The sequence below is a fragment of the Pteronotus mesoamericanus genome, unplaced genomic scaffold, assembly GCF_021234165.1.
Source record: "Pteronotus mesoamericanus isolate MK-2021 breed Mesoamerican mustached bat unplaced genomic scaffold, CSHL_Meso_final contig_94, whole genome shotgun sequence".
Taxonomy (NCBI): Eukaryota; Metazoa; Chordata; class Mammalia; order Chiroptera; family Mormoopidae; genus Pteronotus; species Pteronotus mesoamericanus.
In genome coordinates this window covers 41,636,713-41,658,905 of record NW_026555285.1, presented here as the reverse complement: position 1 = coordinate 41,658,905, position 22,193 = coordinate 41,636,713, and the positions used below count along the sequence as shown (strand labels likewise).

The 22,193-nt window shown below is 38.2% G+C and overlaps 1 protein-coding gene across 1 annotated transcript in view; it reads right to left on the bottom strand.

Moving 5' to 3' along the window:
- GPC5 (glypican 5) overlaps window positions 1-22,193 on the bottom strand; it is a 1,150,586-nt gene that overhangs the window by 914,427 nt on the left and 213,966 nt on the right. Inside the window, exon 3 of the mRNA XM_054586471.1 lies at window positions 10,959-11,653. Coding sequence (XP_054442446.1) covers window positions 10,959-11,653 — 695 coding nt within the window. The remainder of the gene's footprint in view (window positions 1-10,958; window positions 11,654-22,193) is intronic.

Below are 22,193 nucleotides of genomic sequence, written 5' to 3'. Positions count from 1 at the left end.
TACACACATATAATATGTCATAAATGGGATGCTAAGTTCTATTAAATGCCATTGATTTTTCTATTATTTTGCTTGTTTCTCTAACTCCCATTCTCCCTGTTATGGCCATTCTCATTTTTTCCTCCCCAGATAATCAACTGTAACAACCACTAAGCATTCTTTTCTATGTACTTTTCACAGAAACACATTCGCACATATTTACATACGCAAATATATCTATAAACATAAAGGTAGTCTATGTGAGAACCTAATACTTTATAAAATATGATTATGTTATATGTACTTCTATTCATTTCATTTTCTCTACCCATAATATCACATAAAAAATTCTTTCACATCAGTTGGTACAGTTTAAATTCATTATCTGTGAAGCTTGTATAATACTCCATGGTGTGGTTGTATCCTAATTTATTCCACATTCCCCCATTATTGGATATTTATGTTTCCAGTGTTGTGGTTAGAATATTGCTGCAAATATAAACATCTTTATACTTTGCCTTTGAATATTACTAGTAATATTATTTTAATGCAATAGTCTCAAGAGGTTGGAATGTTGGGTCCAAATCTGTAAAAGAAATCCAACATAGCAGAAGACAGAGGGTAGTTTCTGGCAAGATTATAGAATTGAGAGATATTTAGAAGTCACACATACAGAATCTTGAGTCATATAAAGGAGATTTGCCAAGCCTCTCACTGAAGGGCATTATATATCCTGAGAAAATGCATTTTCCCAATGTCATTCTAGTGACCGTGCAGACGGGATGAGGTAGGGAAGAAGGGTGGGTGGAGCAGCCTGCAATCATCCAACAAGGTTAACAGCTGAAAGGTGAGGCCCAAGTATATTTGAGATGCATTTTAGATATGAAATCAATAGAAATCAGGGCTGGAGATTTGGTGAGAGGTAAAGACGGTGTCAGGGATGATTCCTCGGACTCTCCGTGGATGCCCTGAGCCAGAGGATACCAAGGAGTAACTGGCTTTGGAAGAGGAGATGAGAGTTCAGTTCCAGATGTGTAGGTTTTGAAAAGTTTCAGAACATTCCGAGAGAAGCGTGTCAAGTAGAAACTGTGTATAACTGACTGGTGCTCAGAGGTTGTCTTGGGCACATGCAAATAAGATGGTAATTTAATCTGATAAATCAATTTCTAGAAGGCTGATATCACAAGGGTCCCAACCGTGACATTAGGAATAAGCCACCTAAAAGGACACTAGCGAACTCCAGAAAAGCAATTGTTAAAACTCCCTTAGATGAACCATGAAGATTCTGTAAACCAGAAATGTGCCTGTAGAATCCAAAGGGCATCTTCATTGCCAGTCCTACTCTAGCTCCTGGGCAGCTCCGGTGGCCTTCATGCCAAGCAGGCATGTAAAACGGAGAAGCCCAAATGCCCGATGTCTGCCCACCTGCACTGAAAATCAGAGGGCAGAAGGCGCAGTACAGGACCACTCCCCAAACTGGGCAGAATAGGTTATATGCACTTGGACCAAGATTTGCATTCAATGTTTATTATTTTTGTTTTGCCTTTATTTCTAATAATCTCATTTGACATATGGGATTTTTGACTGGGCCTAAGATAAATGTAGATATCATATTAATAATGCCAGAGTATTTATCTGCATAATAGTTTAAATGGAAGCATTTTATGTGTTCATTAAAAGAATCATAGATCATCACAACTGTCTTGCTGTGCTCTCCTGGGATCCATGAAATGTTAGTAATTTAAGATTCAAAGAAAAACTGTCAATGCCTGAAGTTAAATCTAATTCTGTGCTTTAATCAAGAAACTTCTGCTGTGAAGTCAGGAAGCCATTTCAGTTCAACAAACATTGCCAGACACTTTGTTAGGCACTGGGGATATAAAGACATGAAAAAGGTCCAGTAAGTGTTCTTATAAGCTCCCAGGTTTCTGGGCGAGGCACACACAGTAGACTATTGAATAGGAGAATATTCAAGCCCCCATGGAGCTGAGGGGAATGGGCGATGCGCTTTAATCTGGAATGTGAATGCAAGGGAGGATGGGTCAGGAAAAAGGGAAAAATAAGTGAGATCCAACAATATCATGGCACAGAGGACCTTTGACACCATGCTGAGGAATTGGTTTTTTCCTATAAAAACACAAATAAGGTAAAGATGGAGTAGAAAAGTCAGTTTGGGGACAATTTCGATACTCCTGGCAAAGCAGGTGGCCAGATTTACTGTAGATTCATCAAGTAACTCCTATGTCCATCAAGGCTCAGACTGTAGGGATACCATGAAGAACACAACAGACAGTCTCTGCCACCTGGCACATACAATGGCAATATAACATAAACACAAATAATTAAATAACTGCTGTGTTCAAAATGCTGTAAAGGAAAAGGTATGGTGTAACTGTATATATGCTAATGCTTCCCAGAGTGAGTAACATATGAGACCAAAATGAGTGTCAGCAATGGACTTGGCTAGATAAAGATTGGGCGGTGGGGGGCGGGCATAGTTGGGAAATAGCTTACTTTCCAAAAAAAAAATGTAATTGACAAGAGTCCAGAGAGAAGGCTGCATGCTAACAGAATCCAGAGAACTCCAGCATGGCTAGAGTACAGAATTATTCTAAGTGGTGTGAGTGGTAAAGGCCAGATGCGCAAAGCTCTAAAGATTAATATAAAGGCTTTGAGAGTTGATTTTAAGGTCAATGGGAAGCCACTGAAGGATTTTAAGTGTAATCTATCTTATAACTTGGGCAGATGAATCTGACTTCTGTGTGGAGAATAGAGCAGACCTGCAAAAGTAGTTATGAAAAGTGAGTCACTCTACGATAAAACCCAGCAGGAGAGCTACGTACTCAGGTGGTACACACCCTCTGTCTAGTATATAGATGTTTGGATACATGAATGAGGTTATCTACCTGTTCATTTTTACCTGATTGGGACAAATCTTGAGTGAGCAAAACAGTTTTTCAAGGTATAAAAGTTAATATTTGTGAAGAAAACAACACCTTTCATATACAGGGACAAATATTGCTCTGAAGGACCTTGCAGCATTGATAATAAAATATCTCTAAAAACATTTTTAGTGTGTCGTTTGGATGACAATGAGAAGACACATTGTCCCTCTTAGCTCCCAAAGTCTCGCGAAGCATATGCCAAAAAAAAAAAGAACAAAGCTATAAATGGATATTATTCACTGGAATGTGCTGGGTTTCCATTTGTAGAGTCAATTTTCAAAATTATACATTACAACTTTTTATAACAGCTTAATTGTTACACAACTCATGAACCATCAAATTCACTCTTTTGAAGTATGCAGGTCAGTGACCTGTACTATGTTGAGAGAAATGTATAACCATCACCACTATGTAATTTCACAATATTGTATCACTTCCCTTTACAAAAATAATCCTATAGGCATTAGCAGAAATTTCCACATTCCCCTATACCATCAGCACCCAGCTAACTACTATGGTACTTTCTGTCTCAGTGAATTTGCTCTTCTGGACATTTCACATGAACAGAATCAAATAATATGTGGTCTTTTATGACTATTTCCATATAGTATCATGTTTGCAAGGTTCAATCACATTGTAGCATGTATCAGTAATTCATCTCTATTCTACTGTGAAACAATATTCCATTGCATGGCTAAAAACAATATTACTTATCCATCCATCAGTTGATGAACACTTCGGCCATTTCCACTGTTTGGCTATTATGAATAAAACTGCCCTGAATATCTATGTATGCTTTTTGTTTTTGTATTATATTTTCTTGGGTATATACCTTCGTCTGGAATTGCTGGGTTATATGGTAAATCTATAATTAACTTTATGTGGAACCACCAAACTCTTTTCCAAATGGCTGCACCATTTTATAATTCCTCCAACAATGTATGAGTGTTCAAATTTTTTCCACAGACTCACCAATTCTTGTTACTGTCAATTGTTTATATTGTAGCCATTCTATGGGGCGTGAGGTAGCAACCCATTGTCTTATTGTTTTGATTTGCATGACTACTGTGTAGAAAATCCTTTCTAGCGACTACTGAAGTAGAACATCTTTTCGTATGTTTATTAGCTATTTGTGCACCTTTTTTTGGAGAATGTCTGTTTAAACCCTCTGCCCATTTTCATTAGGTCACTTCTTATTGATGTGCTGTGTAATTGCATTAATTAGTGCCTCTCTGTAAACTTTAGCTTGGAGAGTGGAATACTTGACAGGGGTGTCTTATTTGTGATCCTAAAGCAAATGCTTCCAGCAATTTTGTTATGCTCTTGGAATTACACAGTAGTTCTAACATTTCTCCATTTTTTATATTTTATTTATTTATTTTTAGAGAGGGCAAGGCAAGGGAAAGAAGCATCAATGAGACAGAGAAATGTCGATTGGTGGCCTCTTGTATGCAGTTGGACTAGGGACCAAACCGGCAACCCAGGCATGCACCCTGACCAGGAATCAAATGGCGACAATTTGCTCCGTGGGACGACACCCAAACCACTGAGCCACACCAGCCAGGGCCGTTTTCTATTTCTATAACTTTAATTTGTGTATTTATAACTGCTGAACCAATTCAAAATGGTCCTAATGAGTTTCGAACAAGATACTGAGTTGCTTTCCCGAGACAACAGACCAAAACTGCAAGTCATACACAGAAGAGAGAGAACTTTGTGTTCTCTCCAGCTGCACCTGAAACCAAAGCCTCACCCTTCTCATGAAACCAAAGGACAGGGACATGACCAGAACCTGAACGCCAAAACCCTCTCAGAGAGGACAGGTCTGTTACCCTGGAAAATCCAGCATTGAAGCCCTTACTACAAAGGGCCAAGTACCAAGGTCCTCCACTTAAAACGTGTCCCATCAATGCTTCCAGATGCCCATTCCCCCTGACACTGTGCCCTGAGCCCTGGATTGAGGAGGCAGGTTTGGCCTTTCTCCCCATGTGCTTCTTGGGCTATGTCCTGAAATAAAGTCTTTCCTTGTTGCAGACACAGTGCTTCAGTGATTGGTCTTACTGCACTTCAGGCATAGAAACTTGTGGATTCAATTACGTATTTATTATTATTATTATTATTTTTAATCTCTTAATTTATTGTTACATGTATGTTGATGATATCTGGCTTATTCCTAAAAGATATTCCTTATGAATTGCGTCCTTTATTATTATAAAGCATACTTCTTCATTTCTCATTTAATTTTTCTTCTTTGTTTTCTGATTTTGTTGTCCTGTGCTCATCCTCTGAGAATAGCCCCTCTGGCACTCTGTTGACATATTTAGGTCAGCTGACCCCGCTTGGGACTCCAGGGTGGGAACAGGGCCCAAGGGTGGCCAGTCAGAGTGTCGGTAGATGCCTCGGGGGAAGCGGAGGCCCAAAACCAGAGGCATGAGCAAGAACATAGGCCATTGGGAACAATAAAAAATAAGTCCCAGTTTTACTTGCTAATCTAAGAGGGGATGCGTCTAGAGGGTTTAGTAGCTTGTTACCGCTTGGCAACAGCCTGCCTGAGAAACAAACCAACACAGATAAAAGTTTTCCCAAGAAGCAGAGAAGAATCCTGATAGCACTGATGAGGAACCTGATTAGGTCAGACCCTAAGTTAGCTGTACCATTTGACTTTTTAGTTATATGGTCTAATATTCACCCACTTCCTTATGAGACTTTAAATGAATTCAAGTTTCTGTCACTTCCTATCAAAAAACCCCCCAAAAACAAAAAAAACACTATCCATTATAAGCAATCATTTTTCCTAGTGCCTTTTTTTCCCTCAGTGTGTTAGGTCTAAGTGTAATTCTCCAAAAAATAATAAATATGACTTGGAAACTAAAGTATAATGAGCACTTGTGAAAGATTTATTCAATCTGTGCAATGCAGTGAGGAAATAAGCAGCACAACAAAGTTGCTTGAAAGGTGAACATGAGAGATTAGCATTATAGTCAGTGAAAAAAGCAACACTGGATTATTATTCTAATGTTAGATGTGGAAGATAAGATTAAGATCTTTCAGGTAAATGAAACAGTAACTTTGCCATTTTCCCCATCAGACAAAAATAATTTAATTCAACAGGGCAAAAGTTATTTTCAAATTAACATCTACCTTTACAGAGCATCATGTAGCCCTTATAATAAGTACAGTAATAAGTAGAAAAGAAAAACCCATCTACTTAGAGATGACTCAGGTATCATCGAAAGAGTATGGAGTGATGTTTTACCTTCCTTTAATTTGGGGGATAATGTTTTCTATAATTACTACTTTACTGAGGAGGGTTATAACTACATAACTTTTGGCAATATGGTAAGATTTTGTGGAAGTCCTTCTCTATCCATATGGAGGATAAAGGCTTCCTCTTCCCAGATCAAAACCTGGAGGTGGCCTTGACTTATTTCATTTAGCACAATAACCTCTCAGTCCATCCATGCTGAACATTGCCGGAGGGGAAAGGGCTGGGTGGGTTGGGTGAAAAAGGTAAAAGTTAAGAAGTACAAATTGGTATTTATAAAACAGTCACCGGGATGCAGAGTCCAGCACAGGGATATAGTCAATAATATCGTAATAACTATGTATGGTGCCAGGTGGGCACCTGTACACCTGAAATGAATAAAAATAATATTGAACATAAACTGTAATTGAAAAATATAATACCATTTTTTAAAAAACCCTGAAGGTCACCTTGAAATGCACGGCTCCTTGCCTAACTGATACCCAGCAGCGAACATCTACTGTTGGCAGAGAGAACGAGGCGGCATCTTCTTCCAATCAGACTATCCATATCGTACAGAGCGAAACAGCACAAAGGTCACTGAAGAGGTTAGTGCGTATCTTAATATGGACCCTCTCCCATCCCACCCTGCGCCTTTCCTCGGTTTCTATTTCTATCGCTACCTACATTTCCCTTGAGGAATTTTGCAACAATTGCAGCAGGACTTCACTCTGCTTATTCTAGTCTCCGAATGAACACAGACAGTGGCTGAAAATGGAAGAAGAAGTGAGCAAGCCTCAGTTGTTAAAAGAGGGAGGTTCTGCCTGTCTCAAGAGGTAGCTGCTGAAGAGCTAGATGTCAGCCACCAGCCCCTCTGATCCGTGCAGGCCCTGCGGGCATGGCCAGAGAGGAAAAGGGGAACAGAGCGGGTCGTGTGGTTAGACTGACAGTCTTGAGTTGTGAAGGGTTTGAAAATGCCTATCATTTCTTCCTTCGCTGTCAAATGTGAAACTAGGGAAGTGGGTAGGAGCCCTTCCCAGGGCCTGTCACGCTGTCTCTCACCCTTCCCCGCATGTTCAAGGTCAGCCAGACATCGGCCAAGGGGACACTCTGGGTCAGTCTCCTCTGATCTCTGTGGGCTGGATTAGGACTCCACGGCCACAAAACGAAAAGTGTATTGAAGAAAAAAGAGGCTCGGTGGCCAGGATTGGGGGCCTCCAATTGTCCATAGTAAAACTTCCCAAATAACAATTCCAGATGTGGAAAGACATTTCCCTGCTTAGTTCTCGGAGCAGCTGGGAAAAGCCCAGAGCACCTGGCCATCCCCTCCTGCCTACGGGGCCTCCTCCTTCCCCGGGGCCTCTGACGACAACTGACTTTGTGGGTCGAGAAGGGGCGACAGCTGGGAGGCACTGTTTTTCCAGTCACCTCTCCTGCCTGCACTGAGGTCTGCCCTGATTTCCAGACACGTAAGTCTGGAGGTTCTGGATAGAATTCTTAACGTAGAACTATGTGCTCTGTCATGGCTACAGGGTCATGGCGACCTGAGACGAGTCATCAGTGGCCTTGGGGTCCACAGAGGGTCTACTGATGCCGTGATACTCGGAGTGATGCTGATCCCGGAGGCTCCATGCCCAGGAGGTGGGGGCTGTGCCACGGGAGCCCCGCCCGGGTCTAGCTCCCCCGGGGATACTGTGAGAGATGCTGGTTTTTATAGTCAGAGTGGGGGCACTATCTTTTTGCGTTTAAAGGCTTTGTTACTACTCGAGGGAAGACAAAGAACTGGCCACTGGAGTATCTGTCCCTCCAGGAGAAAAACAACAAATTGTTGAGAAGTTTTGCCACTTTCCAAGAGAAATTGGAGACCTGAAATCAACTATACTGATGCCAAACTTGAGAAGCTACCATAAGACACAGTAAACGTGAAGATCATGAATAAAGAGCTGGAAAGCTACAATTCTTTACTTGGGCTTATAGAAAGTATGAAAAGAAGAAAATTCTAAATATATTAAAGTTCACCTGATCGGCTGACATGGCAAGCGAGGTTAACTCGTTAGAAGACACCTCCAACAAACTCAGTATCAAGTCGCGGCAACCAAAATAGCCTTCAAAAACCTTCAGAAAAACAGAACAGCTTCAGGCGGCACAGACAGAGGCTTTGAAGGAAAGGTCCAGTTTTCAGAGAGGTGTAAAGCTGCTTTCATAGGAATCTCAAAAAGGGAAGGAAGTGTGGGCAAATTTACTAAAGAGAGAAAAAAGTCAGAAAACCTGCCTGGAGGTGAGTTCTTAACAGTAATCAGATGGAGCCTGTGTGTGAACACCTGCTACCGAGGAGCCACTGGGCTGCTATTCCGGGGGAAGACAATGTGGACTGTGGAACTGAGGAATGAGATATATTGATGGCACCAGAAAATAGGAAATTCTTAATTGGTCAATCTGAAGGGCTGCTGATTTTTGTAACCAAGTTTAATACCAGTAGATGAATTCTTGAAAAAACAACAACTGCTCGTGGACGTGGACAATAGTGTGGTGAATGCTGTGGGGAGGGGGTAGTAGGGGTCTAAATGGTAATGGAAAAAAAAATAATAAGTATTTTTTGGAAAGCAAATATACGAAACCTAACTGCAGAAGCTAGAATTTTTCATACACTTAAAGATCATTTGAAAAATCTCCAGTCAAGAAAACTTTGTTGCATTCCGAACACACTCAGGTAAAAAGGGAGGGGCAAAAACTCCAAAAGAAAGATCAAGTCCTGGCTGAACTTCATCAAGAAAAAGAAACAAGTTTTTATCCAATTTAAAGAGAATTTGCCCCCATTTAAGGTAGAGGAGAATCTTTCCAAACCATATCAGCAATGCACAGAAACAGCTACATATTGATAAAATTCAAGAAAAATTATCTCAGAAAAATCAATTAGAACCACTAGGTATTATTAACACTTTCTTATTTACAGAACACAAAAGCTCATATCATTGGGATAAGAGATCTGTTAGGTCAGAGAAACCTCAATAACTTAAAGCAAATGCATACATGATACAAAAATTGATTAAGAAACAACTTATAGTTTCTGAAAAGTATCCTCCCATTCCTTATTTTTTAAAAATGTGAATTTCCCAGCAGCCTGAAACCACTCCCGGGAACTCTCTGGCCTCCGGATTGCGGGAGGAGGAACATCTGGCTGCAATGGCGAGGGAATGAAAGACCCGCGCCTGGCGTCCCGGAGCTCTCGCGCCCCGTGACCCCTCCAATCGGGCTGACTCCACCCTGACTCAGCACATCCTCCAGAAGAACAAGACAGAGCTGCATGGTTCAAGCAGCGATCTTACAAAGAAAGCACATATCGAAGAATTGAATAAAATAGGAGTGAATTGCCTAGACAGAAGATATCAGGCCAAAAGGCAGAATAATAGCTTTCAAATACCTGAAGTCCAAAATGGCTAAGACTTATTTCCTATATTCAAAGCATTACATTCTTGAGTACCATACATGGCAGTTCAGGATACAGATACTCATTCATTGTAAAGATGAACTTGTCAATGATAGCTGTCCACAAACTCGATGGCCCACTCTTCTGGGAGGTCTTTGTCCAGGTGCCCATTATAGGCCTTCAGACCATAAGACATTTAATAAATTTCCCTCACTTAGGAAATTAGGTATACATAAGGAATTATGGTTGTCAGTAATTATTCTCAAGTAATTCATACCACAATACTTCTCAGGAAGATAAAATCACAAATTAATCATGTAACGTTTTAAAAGTCTTACAAAATATTTATTCAAAAATTATGCAAGCTTGTTATCTAACAGGTTCCTAAAAAATTAGACATACCACGTGAAGTACGTAGGTCTTTATTGGCCCTCACCACTGCCAATCATTTCAGGCTCAGGAGAGGTTATCAAAGGGCCAAATGGGACTTCTTCTCTCCCCTGCCCTCCCATGATCCACATTTGCAAAGGGCAAATTTCCAAAAAGATGAAGGATTCAGATATCATCAGGCATGTGTTTCTCTAATGGTTTAAATAGAAAATGCTTTAGATTTTCTCAGGAAATTGAGAACATTTTTTCCAGTTGAAATTCATCCAACAGAAATATGATATATCACATACCTCTATGGATTTCTTAAAGTGGAAATATGTATTTACTGAGACTAGACTTGGAAATACTGATCTCAGAGATTGTTTTGGAATGTGAGAAAGTCATTACTTGCTGCCTTTATAGCACTTTATTTTGAATTTGTTAAATTCATTGATGTGTGAACTGGTTATCAAAGCTTGATAAACAGCTTATAAATCACTTTGAAGTTGGCAGAGATAAATATTAATGAATCAGTTTTAAAGGAATTTAAAATCAGTTTCTTCTTCTGTCACCATAAGTTAAAAAAGGAATCTTAGGGGGTTTTTTTATTTACAAAAGAATCTACACTTTTTTTAGTAATAATTGATATTTATTAAGATAGTCACAGGACTGTTTATGATATTAAACCAATTTACTTGAGAAAAGAATGCTCATTGTCAATCCACCATAGAGTTTCATATGATAAAAGTTTTGTTTAAAACTTATTTATAAAATACAGCACACTGATGATTCTGATTCTTTGGATATTAAAGTAACATGCTTCACTGAAGTTTGCTCAGTGCTGGTTTCAGAACAGAGAAAGAAAAAAGTAATATTGTTAGGCTTCCATAATTTCAAAGTACACAATCAGGTGCTTTTAATCAACAAACCTTCAATATATGGCTAATCTCGGAGTTCTAAAAAGTCAGACAGTAAATACAGAGTGGCTGCTTACCTGTTCCGATAATTTTTGTCCATCCAGGTGTGCCTGCAGCACAGCATCATTCACAAGCAAGTGGAAGTTCAGGAGCACGTGTTCAATGTCATATGTTCCACGCATGGCATCTGAAAGCTCTTCCAACGAGCGGATGTACGCATGCCAGTGTGGATCAAGCTCGGCCATGTGCGCCAAGCAGCCCCTCACGACGTTGAGGCAGTACCCCATACAAGGCTTGCTGAGCATCAGGCCCTGGCAGTGCGGGCAGTACTGCATCCTCAGGAGGCCTCTGCCGCACTCTTTGGAGAAGTGCAGGTGGTCTGTGGTATTGATGACTTCAATGCCCAGATTCAGGGCCTGCAGAAATGTGCGGCTGGGCAGCAGCGACCTCCCCATCTGCGCCATCACTCTTTGGGGGATATTACCAAACGGACTAACGTCCCGGCGAGCCGTCCGGATGCATTCCGAGTATTCCAGGGAACTGTCAGTCACGCCAGGGTTAATGAGATGATTGTAGACTAGAGGGAAAAGACTGTCAAAGAATCTGTTCACAAACTCTTCGGGACTAACATCTGCCCCAAATAAATAGAGCCCTACATCAGTGAAGAACTCTTGAACTGAAGCAGCAGCCTCTAAGGCCATGTTCCTGTACGTGTTGCAAAAAAGTATACTGGTGTAATTTTCTGCTTGTCTGATGAGAGTTTCAAGGGTTTCTGCAACAGAAGCAAAGGTAAAGGATGGAAAAGCTTAGTATTCATGTTATAACTGTTCATCCATCTGCTCCAGGCAGTAAATGAGCTTAATTCGTTGAAACTAACCTAAGGATTAGTTTACACACTAATTTAGCTTTCAAACCCAATTTAGCTTTCCAAGGATAATGGCTGGTCAACAGTGAGCAATTACACACAGCACACTTGTTTTCAAGAAATGCATTGCCAGAATCAAATACCTTTAAAAAGTATAGAAATAAAGAAGAATAAAGATGTATGGCATTTTCTAATTTTATTCCATAGTGATTCATAACCCACTAATAATAGAAAAACAGTGTCACTGAGAAAAGAATTTCCCACCATCAGTTCACTATTTTTTTCAGTTTGTTTGTTTTTTTTCCAGAAGAAAAACTAGTAGATAATGCACTAGTCACTCCAAAGAGAGGCTAAATTCCCAAAGGGAAGCGTGACAGACTTCAGACCCCCTAGTAGTTCAAATTAAAAAGAAAGTAAAACATTTTGTGATTAAACTCCTAAATTCTCAAAACTTGTTTAGCCAGTGGGGAAGTCCTGGGTAGCATTAAGTGATGAAAATAAATAATTGGGAGACCATCTTTTCAACTATCTTCTGTTGTTTCTATCAGTTTATTTATTGAATTTACTGGGATGATACTGGTTAATAAAATTGTGTAGGTTTCAGGCATACAATCTGATAGTGCATCAACTGTATATTGTATTTTGTATTCACCACCTGAGTCGAGTCTCCTTCCATCACCATTTACCCCCTATTCCCTCTTCTAACTCTCCCAACGCCCCTTCCCGCCTGGTAATCACCATACAGCAGTCTGTGTCTATGATTGTTTTTCTGCTTAATCCTTTCACCTTTTTCATCCAGCCCCCCAAACCTCTGCCCCTCTGGCAACTGTCAGTCTATTCTCTGTCTCTATGAGTCTCTTTCTATTTTGCTGGTTTATTTTGTTCATTAGGTTACATGTATGAGTGAAATTATACTGTACTTTTCTTTGCCTGACTGGCTTATTTCCCTTAGCATAATACTCTCCAGGTATATCAATGAGGTCGAAAAGGGTAAGATTTCCTTCTCTCTTTTCCAGCCAGGCAGTATTCCATTGTGCATCTATACCATTGCTTTTTTAATACCCATCTACTGATGGACACGGACGGCTTCCAAAACTCGGAGACTGTAAATAATGCTGCAATAAACATAGGGGCACTTAGAGTTTTTTGAATTCGTGTTTCAGGTTTTTTTGGATAAATTCCCAGAAGTGGAATTGCTGGGTCACAAGGCAGGTCCATTTTGATTTTCTTGAGAAAACTCCATGCCACTAGACTTCAATGGGTTATCAGTTTGATTGTTCTGCAATTTAGTTGTAAGTTCAGTTTGGTCCAGGGAGGTGAGTCTACCTTCCACCTACTCCGCCACCATCTCAGATCTCCTATTTTTTATCATCTTATTTTTAAAGTCTTTACAGTGGGACGTTTTCTTTTCTTACTTAACTGATTCTTCCAAATCAATTTCTCCACAGAAAGAACAGAGAATAATTCATCCACAAATTAAGGAAGGCTTTAGTAATCAGCAAGTAAATGTCATATTTCAAAATGATAGCTTTAGGTAGCAGTGGACCACCTTGAATATACCAGTAATTATATTTTATGATTAGCCTAAATATAATACTGGGCTATATCAATATATAATTAATTATAAAGTAAACCAATAAAATTATCTCCCCAAACCCCAATCTTACAGTTATTTTTAATTGGGTTGTAAAAGAACCATATAATAATTCAGCAATAAAACCAGTGATTATCAAAAGAGATGAAACAATAGTAGAATAAAATGAAATAATAAAAAGCCGAGGTGCAGGGAGAGCTGGTGAAATGGAACTGTGTCATGAATATCCCATAATGCCTGAGGAGAAGCTAACCACTTTCATACAAAACACAGACAAATAAAACACAGTATCATGTATCCTGATTGTGTTCTGAGACTGATTCAAATTGGTTTCCAGGCTTTAGTGTGATAGAGCAAGTTGCGTACTATTGCGCCCCCCTTAAAAATCTCTATGTCGAAACCTAACCTCCAATGTGATGATATTGGGAAGGCGGGCCTTTGGCAGGTGATGAGGTGATGAGGTGACGAGGGTGGCGCTGCCATGAATGGGATTAGCACCTTTAGAAAAGAGATTTCAGAGTGTCCCCCGTCCTTTCTGCTAAATGAAGTCACAGAGAGAATATAGGGCTGTCTGTGAACCAGAAAGTGGACTCTCACCAAACTGTGAATCTACAGGCACCTTGACCTTGGACTCCCTACCCTCCACAACTGCGAGGAATGAGCCCCTTGTTTATAAAACCGCCAGCCAATGATACTCTGTTGTATGAGCCCGACCTAAGAGACAGCATCCACCTTACAATCAAAGGCAATTGATTTCAAAGGCAATTGATTTCAAAGGCAGTTGCCACCAGAGTACTACAAACTGTAGAGTGTTAACTAGGCATGACTCACGCGTTACCTGTGCATCTCCGGTGTTCTCTGTAGCAGCAGCTGCATCCTAAAGCTCAAAGTGTGAAAGGAGGAAAATAGGATGGTAACTGAAGGCTTTAACTGTCATTAGCTGCTCTGCCAAGTGAGAGAGAATTACCACCAGTTTCCCCACCTGGCCCGATCATTCTGGACGGCCTGGGGAAAAACACCAAGTCCAGGTCTCTGCACTGTGGATTCTAATTCAGCAGGTCTGTTCTTGGTCTGGGAATCTATATTTAACAAGCAGTCAAAAAAAAAAAAAAGAAAAAAAAAAAGAAAAGGGAATTTCTTTGACTTCTGACTTGGCCGGTTTTTGAAACATTGCAGTTGTAGATATCTATAAAATGTTCTCTTTGCTTTTATCGAGTGTTCAACAGCTTTCCGCCATGACGGGCTCACCCCACAGCAGCAATCTCAGCTGCTACTGGTCCACAAGAATGAGTGTGGAAAGCAAATTGAACCTTTGTGGTTGGAACGAATATAAAACTGCTCAGCTTATTTATTTTTTTAAAATCAATAACATAGGCTCATTTCTCCCAGCACCTTCTGTATGGCTATGAACTGTGAAGTAGGTTGCAATTTTTTTTTTGTAAGATAAAATAGGGACAGGTTCAAGGGTACTCATATTTCACAGGCACTCTTGCATGCTTCCCACCAGGTTTGCTAAGGTGCGTGCTGCAGATGTGTGTGACTGAAAGCTGCCATCTTCCTCAGTGCAATAAGGAGGGAATGTCACCCCAGGCAACAGTACAAAGGTTCCAGTTGACTTCTGCCAACTCGAAATAATGCTCAAGCACACAATTTTTTCAAAGTAAAAAAACAAGATGTTTCTTCCTAAACTCCAATCCCATTAATTTACAACTTATTCAGGAATAGAGGAAATTTAACTTTTTCATCGCTATAACAGGTTTGCAAATTAATTTATTTTGTAAAAACCATATTCAAGAGAATATATTTACTATTTAGTGGCATCCATTTCAACAACAGCAACAAAAAGTGGGCATAGTACTTACTGCACTACAGGCAACAACCCAATTTGATTACTTTGAGTTTGTAATTAAAAAATAAATTTCTGAAAAAATATTATAATGTTTGTTTTATTCCAGACTAGTTTTCTTCTGTTTCAATGTTATTAGTTTTAAACAAAATAACTAAAAATCTGATGAAAAATTTTAGAAATTGTATTACAGTTAAATTTTAAAACTATTCCTAATAGCACATGCATTAAAATTTTATTTTTCATAATTATGTATTAATTTTACTAACCTTTGAATGACACATTATATGTTCCCAAATATCAACATCCTGATTATTTCCTCAATAGCTAAACATAGAATGGTTGTTAGAAAGGAATTTCTTCTGCAGTAGGCTTTCACTATTCTATCACCTCATCACAATCTAATTTATTTTTCCTTTCAGTCTTTATCATAGCTGATACTGACACATTCCAGTTAACTGAATTATCTAAACATCTGTTGAGTATGTATTTTTAATTTATGTGTATTTGTGATCGTAAATGTGTCTTAAATCTAATGAATAAGAAACACTGCAAACACTTGTCCCATATACATTTCATTTTTTAATGTGGAGAAGTAAACATTTGTGAAGTTTTGGTCCTAAAAGCTTCATAAAATTTTAATATATAAACTCTTATATCAGAAACTGAACAATTTACAAGCCAGTTCATTGAATTATTTTATTAATAATTTTTATAAAACGTTGGTAAAATCAGAGGTTGAATTCACTAGTATTAGTTGTTATATCAACTCTGAATTTACAAAACAATCACTTTATTCCTTTACTATGTTTACCACACAGTTGAGTATTTCCATTTTGTGAAATTAAAATTTTGATTTTAACAAGAATTTAAACTTTTCAAGACAACTCTCAAATGAACTACATGGTTTGCTGCAATGTAAAAGAATAGTTCACATACAAAATCAGAGTTTATAAATTCAAGGTAGGGTAGGTGCTGAATAATTCATCACATCTACTTAAATATTAGAGACACTAAACAGTTTCTTTCATTACAAAGTTTTAATAAATACAAAATGCCCCTCATCCAAGCTACACAAGTAATAGCTTTCCATTCATGTGCTAAAGATTGTAACTTATCTCGAAAATAAATAAACATTTCTTAGGCTTGATTAAGAAATTTAAGAAATGGCCTAGAAAAAATGATGTTTTTGTTGTTTTTCATTGAGAATTTCAATAGGCTCTTCATTTCAGCAATATCAGATAAAGTTTATCAAGGCAGAAAACCCAGCTTACCTTTTAACTCCTAAAAGGGGTAGATTGAATAAAAACTTCAATCTAATTGCTGATAAAAGAAAAACACAATTTCTTCCAGCTTTATGAGAAAATCAATTTATGTATTACCTCATAAAGTAAACAGTGAGGTTAGAATGCATCAAGTTCATCTGCACCCACTTCAATTGTCAACATTAATATTCTGTAAAATTTCATAATAAAACACCTATTAACTAGAAATTTTATTTTCAACTTTTTACAGCCCACACTCCCTTTAGAAACATTTAAACTTAAATCAAGGATTTTAACTTAAATAAAACTGGTGGAGATAAAATCAGATGATACTGATTGAAAATTAAAGTTGACAAACTGAGAAATCTGTGAAGATTAATATGCAAGTATCTTTTGGCAATGGGAGGAAATTAATATTTATAGGGCTTTTATTGCTTTAAAGATAAAGTTGACTTGAAAATGTAATGATCATGAAATAACTGTCGCAATAACCTAACCAGCCTTACAGGAACAGACATTTTATGAACCTTTTCATATTTTAATTATATTTGATATATGAACATTTTAATATACAAAATTTGAAGTGCTACAGTTCAGGACCACAGATAGCCCCAAACATAACAATGAAATAGATGAAGAAAGATTAAATTGTATCAACCATGGATAATCAGGTGGTTTTACAATATATATCTGGGTTGAAGAGAAATTTTCAGAGTAAATTTACATTTTGGTGCATTACAATTCTCAAGTCACAGATTATGTTACTACAACAGAGACTTCGTTACTACTCTGCTGCTTTAGAGCTAGTTTTTGCCTGAGACTGTACATGTGCCTGAGCTGAATTATACATAGGTGACCAGAGATGTAGATCATTTTAAGAGTGATTTCTCAACCAGTTTTAATCACATAAACATTATAATTACTTGTAATCCTTCTGCTTTTTTTAAACAAAAATGCCTTCCAAAAATTTTAAGTCATATTTAATAATTCCTTTAATTATCAGAAGACAATTATAGCCATTCTGAAAATATGTATATTTAAATAAAAGCAGAAATAATATATTTCTCCAGTCTGAAAGTGTTTATACTAAATTCATGCCTATGGTATTTCTATATTTCCTCAATTTTTCATAAAGTAAAATGTCTAATAAATGTTTTTGAAAATATTAATGTAAAAACATGTTAAATGTTTTGCAATATGATTTATATCATCATTCTTCAGAAATTAGCCATCTATATACATAGTGAGTGGAATATTAATCTGTACCACCAAGAATTAACATTTTGGTAATTAATCTGATCTCCTAAGACAAGAACTGAATAGAAAAATGCTTTCTCAACATTTCTCCTCCCTTCTTTTCACCCCATTAATTTGGCTATTATGATGCTTCACATTTATTTTTAATATCATTTTATAACCATTTATGTTCTGAAAATCAGTTTATGATTTTAGCAAAACAACTTACTGTAGATTGTTTCATGAATTATTATGGGGTGAAGATTTTAAATCAAATCTCCTAATAATCTTTAAAATAGATCAATGGAACAGAACAGAGAGCCCAGAAATAAACCCATGCCTTTATGGTCAGTTAATATTTGACAAAGGAGGAAAGAACATACAATGGGGTAAAGACAGTCTATTCAAACAATGGTTTGGGGAAAATTGGAAAGATATGTGCAAAAAAAAAAATGAAACTAGACCAATTTCTTACACCATATGCAAAAATAAACTCAAAGTGGATGAAAGACTTAAATATTAGACCCACAACCATAAAAATCCTAGAAGGAAATATAAGCAGTTAAGTCTTGGATGTTTGTCATAGCAATATTTTTTCTGTGAGGTAAAAAAAAAAAAAATAGGAAGGTAGAGTGTGCCAGGGACCAAGGGAAAAAAATGATTCAAGTAGAAGGAAGTAATCCATCATGTCAAATACTATTAAGAGGTCAACTGAGATGAGAAATAACAATTGACCATAGGAACTGACAAGAGCAAGGCTCTCACCGACCTTAGCGAAACCTGCCTCAGCAGAACATGAGCACAAAGGAGGACAGGAATTGAGGCGACATAGACAACTCTCTTGCAAATATTTACTATTATGTCAGTAGAGAACTGAGGCAGCCACTGGAGGGAAATAAGGGGTGGAAAGTTTTTGTTTTTACAAGAAAGGAGAATTTACTGGATGTTCCTATGCAGATAGGAGAAATTTGATGGACAAATAAATATTGATACTGAGGGGGGGGAAATGGGAATTGTAAGAAGAAGGATAAGGTCTAGGGTATGTACAGATACCAGAATACTAGATAAATAAGTGGATGTTGACATTGCCAAGAATGGATGGCAACACAAAAGAAAAGAGAATGAGCCAGATAATGAAATCTTGAGTTGATAAGGGAAGGTTAATATATGACAGTATAGAATACAAGCAGGGAGTGGGTCTTCTGGCAGGTATGTCAAAGGATTTTCTCAGGAAAATGGGAACAACAACATGGGTCATGGTGCACATCTCCCCCGACCACAGAGGAGCCTTGCATTGGTTTCCTATTCCTGCTGGAGTGAATTACCTAAAACATGGTGCCTTAAAACAGCAGAAATGTAGTTGTTCACTGTTCTAGATGCCAGAAGTATAAAATCAGAACCACTGGGCTGAAATCAGGATAGGCCAGGCAGCGCCAACTCCAGAAGCTCTAGGAGAGGGTCTGTCCCTTGTCTTTCCACCTTCCAGTGGCTCCTGACCTTCCTTGGCTTATGGGTGTACAAACCCAGCCTCAGCCTCCGTGGTCCACATTGCCTTCCCTCAAATCTCCACTGCCTCGTTCTTTTAAGGAAGGACGTGAAAACATTTAGGGCCCTCCCAGGTAATCCAGGATAATCTCCCCATATCAATATCCTTAACTTTGTTACATCTGCAAAGACCATTTTTTCCATATAAGTAACATCTACAAGTTCAGAAATTAGTCCCTGCTGTCTTTGGAGGCCAATATTCAGACTATTACAATACTGATCAGGAAAGAAAGAAAAAAAAAGGTCTATACTTGCAAACTTAATGGAGATAATAATTCTGAGCTAGGCTTTTCCATGTACCAATCATATGATCCATTAAAAATTTCTAGACATCCATTTTATCTTTAATAAAGTAGATGTGGTAAGTGTAGACTTGGTAAGTGTCTATTCGGACTGTGGGACAGGGCATCTGTGAGATTCAAATGAACTAAAGGATGATGCCTGGTGATCTCTCCCTCCCCTTAGGTTTACAACCTGTACTAGAAAAATGTTCTAAGAATGAATGACTGTTAGGAGGCGCCAGCCTTTCCTGAGGGATCATGGGTCCCTTGAGACAAAGATCATGTGCTGTTCATCTTTACATCTTCCACTCCTTGGCCCATGGGAGTTCGCAACTCATTCTGATAGATTTAGGTTCAAAGCCACTCCAATTAAATGGTCATGTGACTGTAAATTTCCTAACTTCCCTATGCCTCACTTAGTCTCATGAGAACATGAGACTTATACAGGTACCATTATTCTACCTCATGAGAATTCGATGAGGAATTCTTTCTCATGAGGTAGAATAATGGTACCTATTTAATTTGGTAGTGGTGAGAATTAAATGAGTTTGTTAAGTGAAAAAATTGCTCAAAATACATTAGAGAACCACCATAATAATAACCCTTCACTTCTGCCATATATTTGCCATGAATTTGATTTTTCATTAAGTTTTTTTAGTAAATTAATTACCTTGATTCTCCAACCCATGGTGTGAGTATTCTTATGGTAATAAAAATAATAATTTTTATTATTCTACTTTAAAGATGATCCAGTGAAGCACTAAGAATGTGAGTGATTGGCTCTAGGTTTAAGTAGAAAGTGACTTAGTCCAGACTCTGATTCTTAATCATTAGCATATGTGGTCTCTTTTTTAAATAGACTGAAAGCCTATTTAAATTAGCTGAAAATGGTCCATTTGGTATATACTTAAGCCAAAAACAAAACAAAATAAAATAGCTTTATTTATATACCTAAATAAAATGTAAAGATTTCGGTGTTAATTTAGTACATTTAGCCATTATGAGGGATAATCCAATTTAGCTATTATAATTATTCAGGGTTTTTTTTTGGAAATTAACAAATACTCTTACTAAAGCTAAAATAAATGAAGAGAAAGCCCTGCGTGTGTTGCATTTGAGTCAAAACAGCTCAGGATTTTCTAATATTCACAATTATTAACTGGAAAATCCATTTTCAACTCTAGAAAGAAAGGATCTTTATCACCAAACAGGTGTGAAAAAGGAAATCAATAATCTTGGTCTCTACCAACCACCTCCAACTCTCAAAAAAATAAAATAAAATAAAATAAAGGGCTTGATGAGACCATAATGGAAGATTTAGTTAGAATGTGAAAGTCGAGTTCTGGGACTGTGGCCGGTGTTGGTCTGTAAACTCCATTAGGGAATGATGGAAGACTTAGGCAGGCAGGGCACAATAACTGGGTCAGACAGGCTTGTCCTAAGCCACCTGCATGGTCCAGAGGTCTCTATCCACCTCTTTCTAACCAAATTCAATGACTTTTCCTGAAGCACACTCTCATGGTTTCTCTAGCCCCTAAATCTGGAAGCATTGATTCCCTTACGTCCACTATGTTTATGTTTTTGTTTTTGTTTTCTGTCTCTTTTGCTGTTACTCAGAATCTTAGGCCAGATTTTTTTCAAAGCCCTAGTTCTTGTTCCATATGACCTCATTATTTCCTACTGGTCTCAGCCTATCAATAACGCACGTTGAGGCTGGACCATTGCTTGTGGTTTTTATTACAGTTGCAAGACACCATTTGGCAATAACAATCAGGAAACTTTGAAAAGATACAGGTTTATTACTTCCAAGACCTGGAAATTACACAGCACACTTGGGGCCACACAGGGAAATCCTGGGCAGAGAGAAAGTGCATGGGCCTGGAGTTCAGCTTTTATTGGGGTCGAGGGTAGGGGTTTCCCAGCTTCACTCTATATTGGTGAGTTTAAACATGGGAGTGGGAGGTAGTAAAAGACAAATACCATATGACCTCACCTATAAGTGGAACCTAATCAACAAAACAAACAAGGGAGCAAAATAGAACCAGAGACTTGGAAATAAAGAACAAACTGCCAGTGACCAGAGGGGAAGGGGGAGGGGGATAACAGGGGAATGGGCAAGTCAGGGAACATGCATAGAGGACTGGGGGGGGGGATAGCCTGTGGGAGTGGCAGCGGGTGGGGGGATGAGGCAGGGAGAACAATGGGGAGAAAGGCGGGGCAACCATAACTTAACAATTAAAAAAAAACCCCAACAAACCACGGGAGTGGTAATTAAAAGAAAGAGAAATCAAACAATTACTCTGAATGGTTAGTTACTGGAATTAATTGAGGTCACTAAAACAGAGGAAGGACCCAGTTCTTTATCTAGTCAAGTGTCCAGCAGTATGTTCCAGATAGCTGTCTTTGCAGTGTATGCCTCTTGAAAATGGATGCCTCTGGGAAATCAACACTTAGGTCGGGTACTATATTATAAAAAACCAAAAAGTCAGGGCTTAAACTACACCCATTCAAAATATAAAACCACTTTTATGATATCAAATGAAACTCCCAAGCTGATGATTCCCAGTTTTACAGATGTTGCTCAGTAATTCCCAAAGCATTTTTTCCCCTCAATCCTTTAAAATCCTAAAAGTTATTGGGAAACCTATAGAGCTTTAGTCTCATTTTATTTTAAAAACAG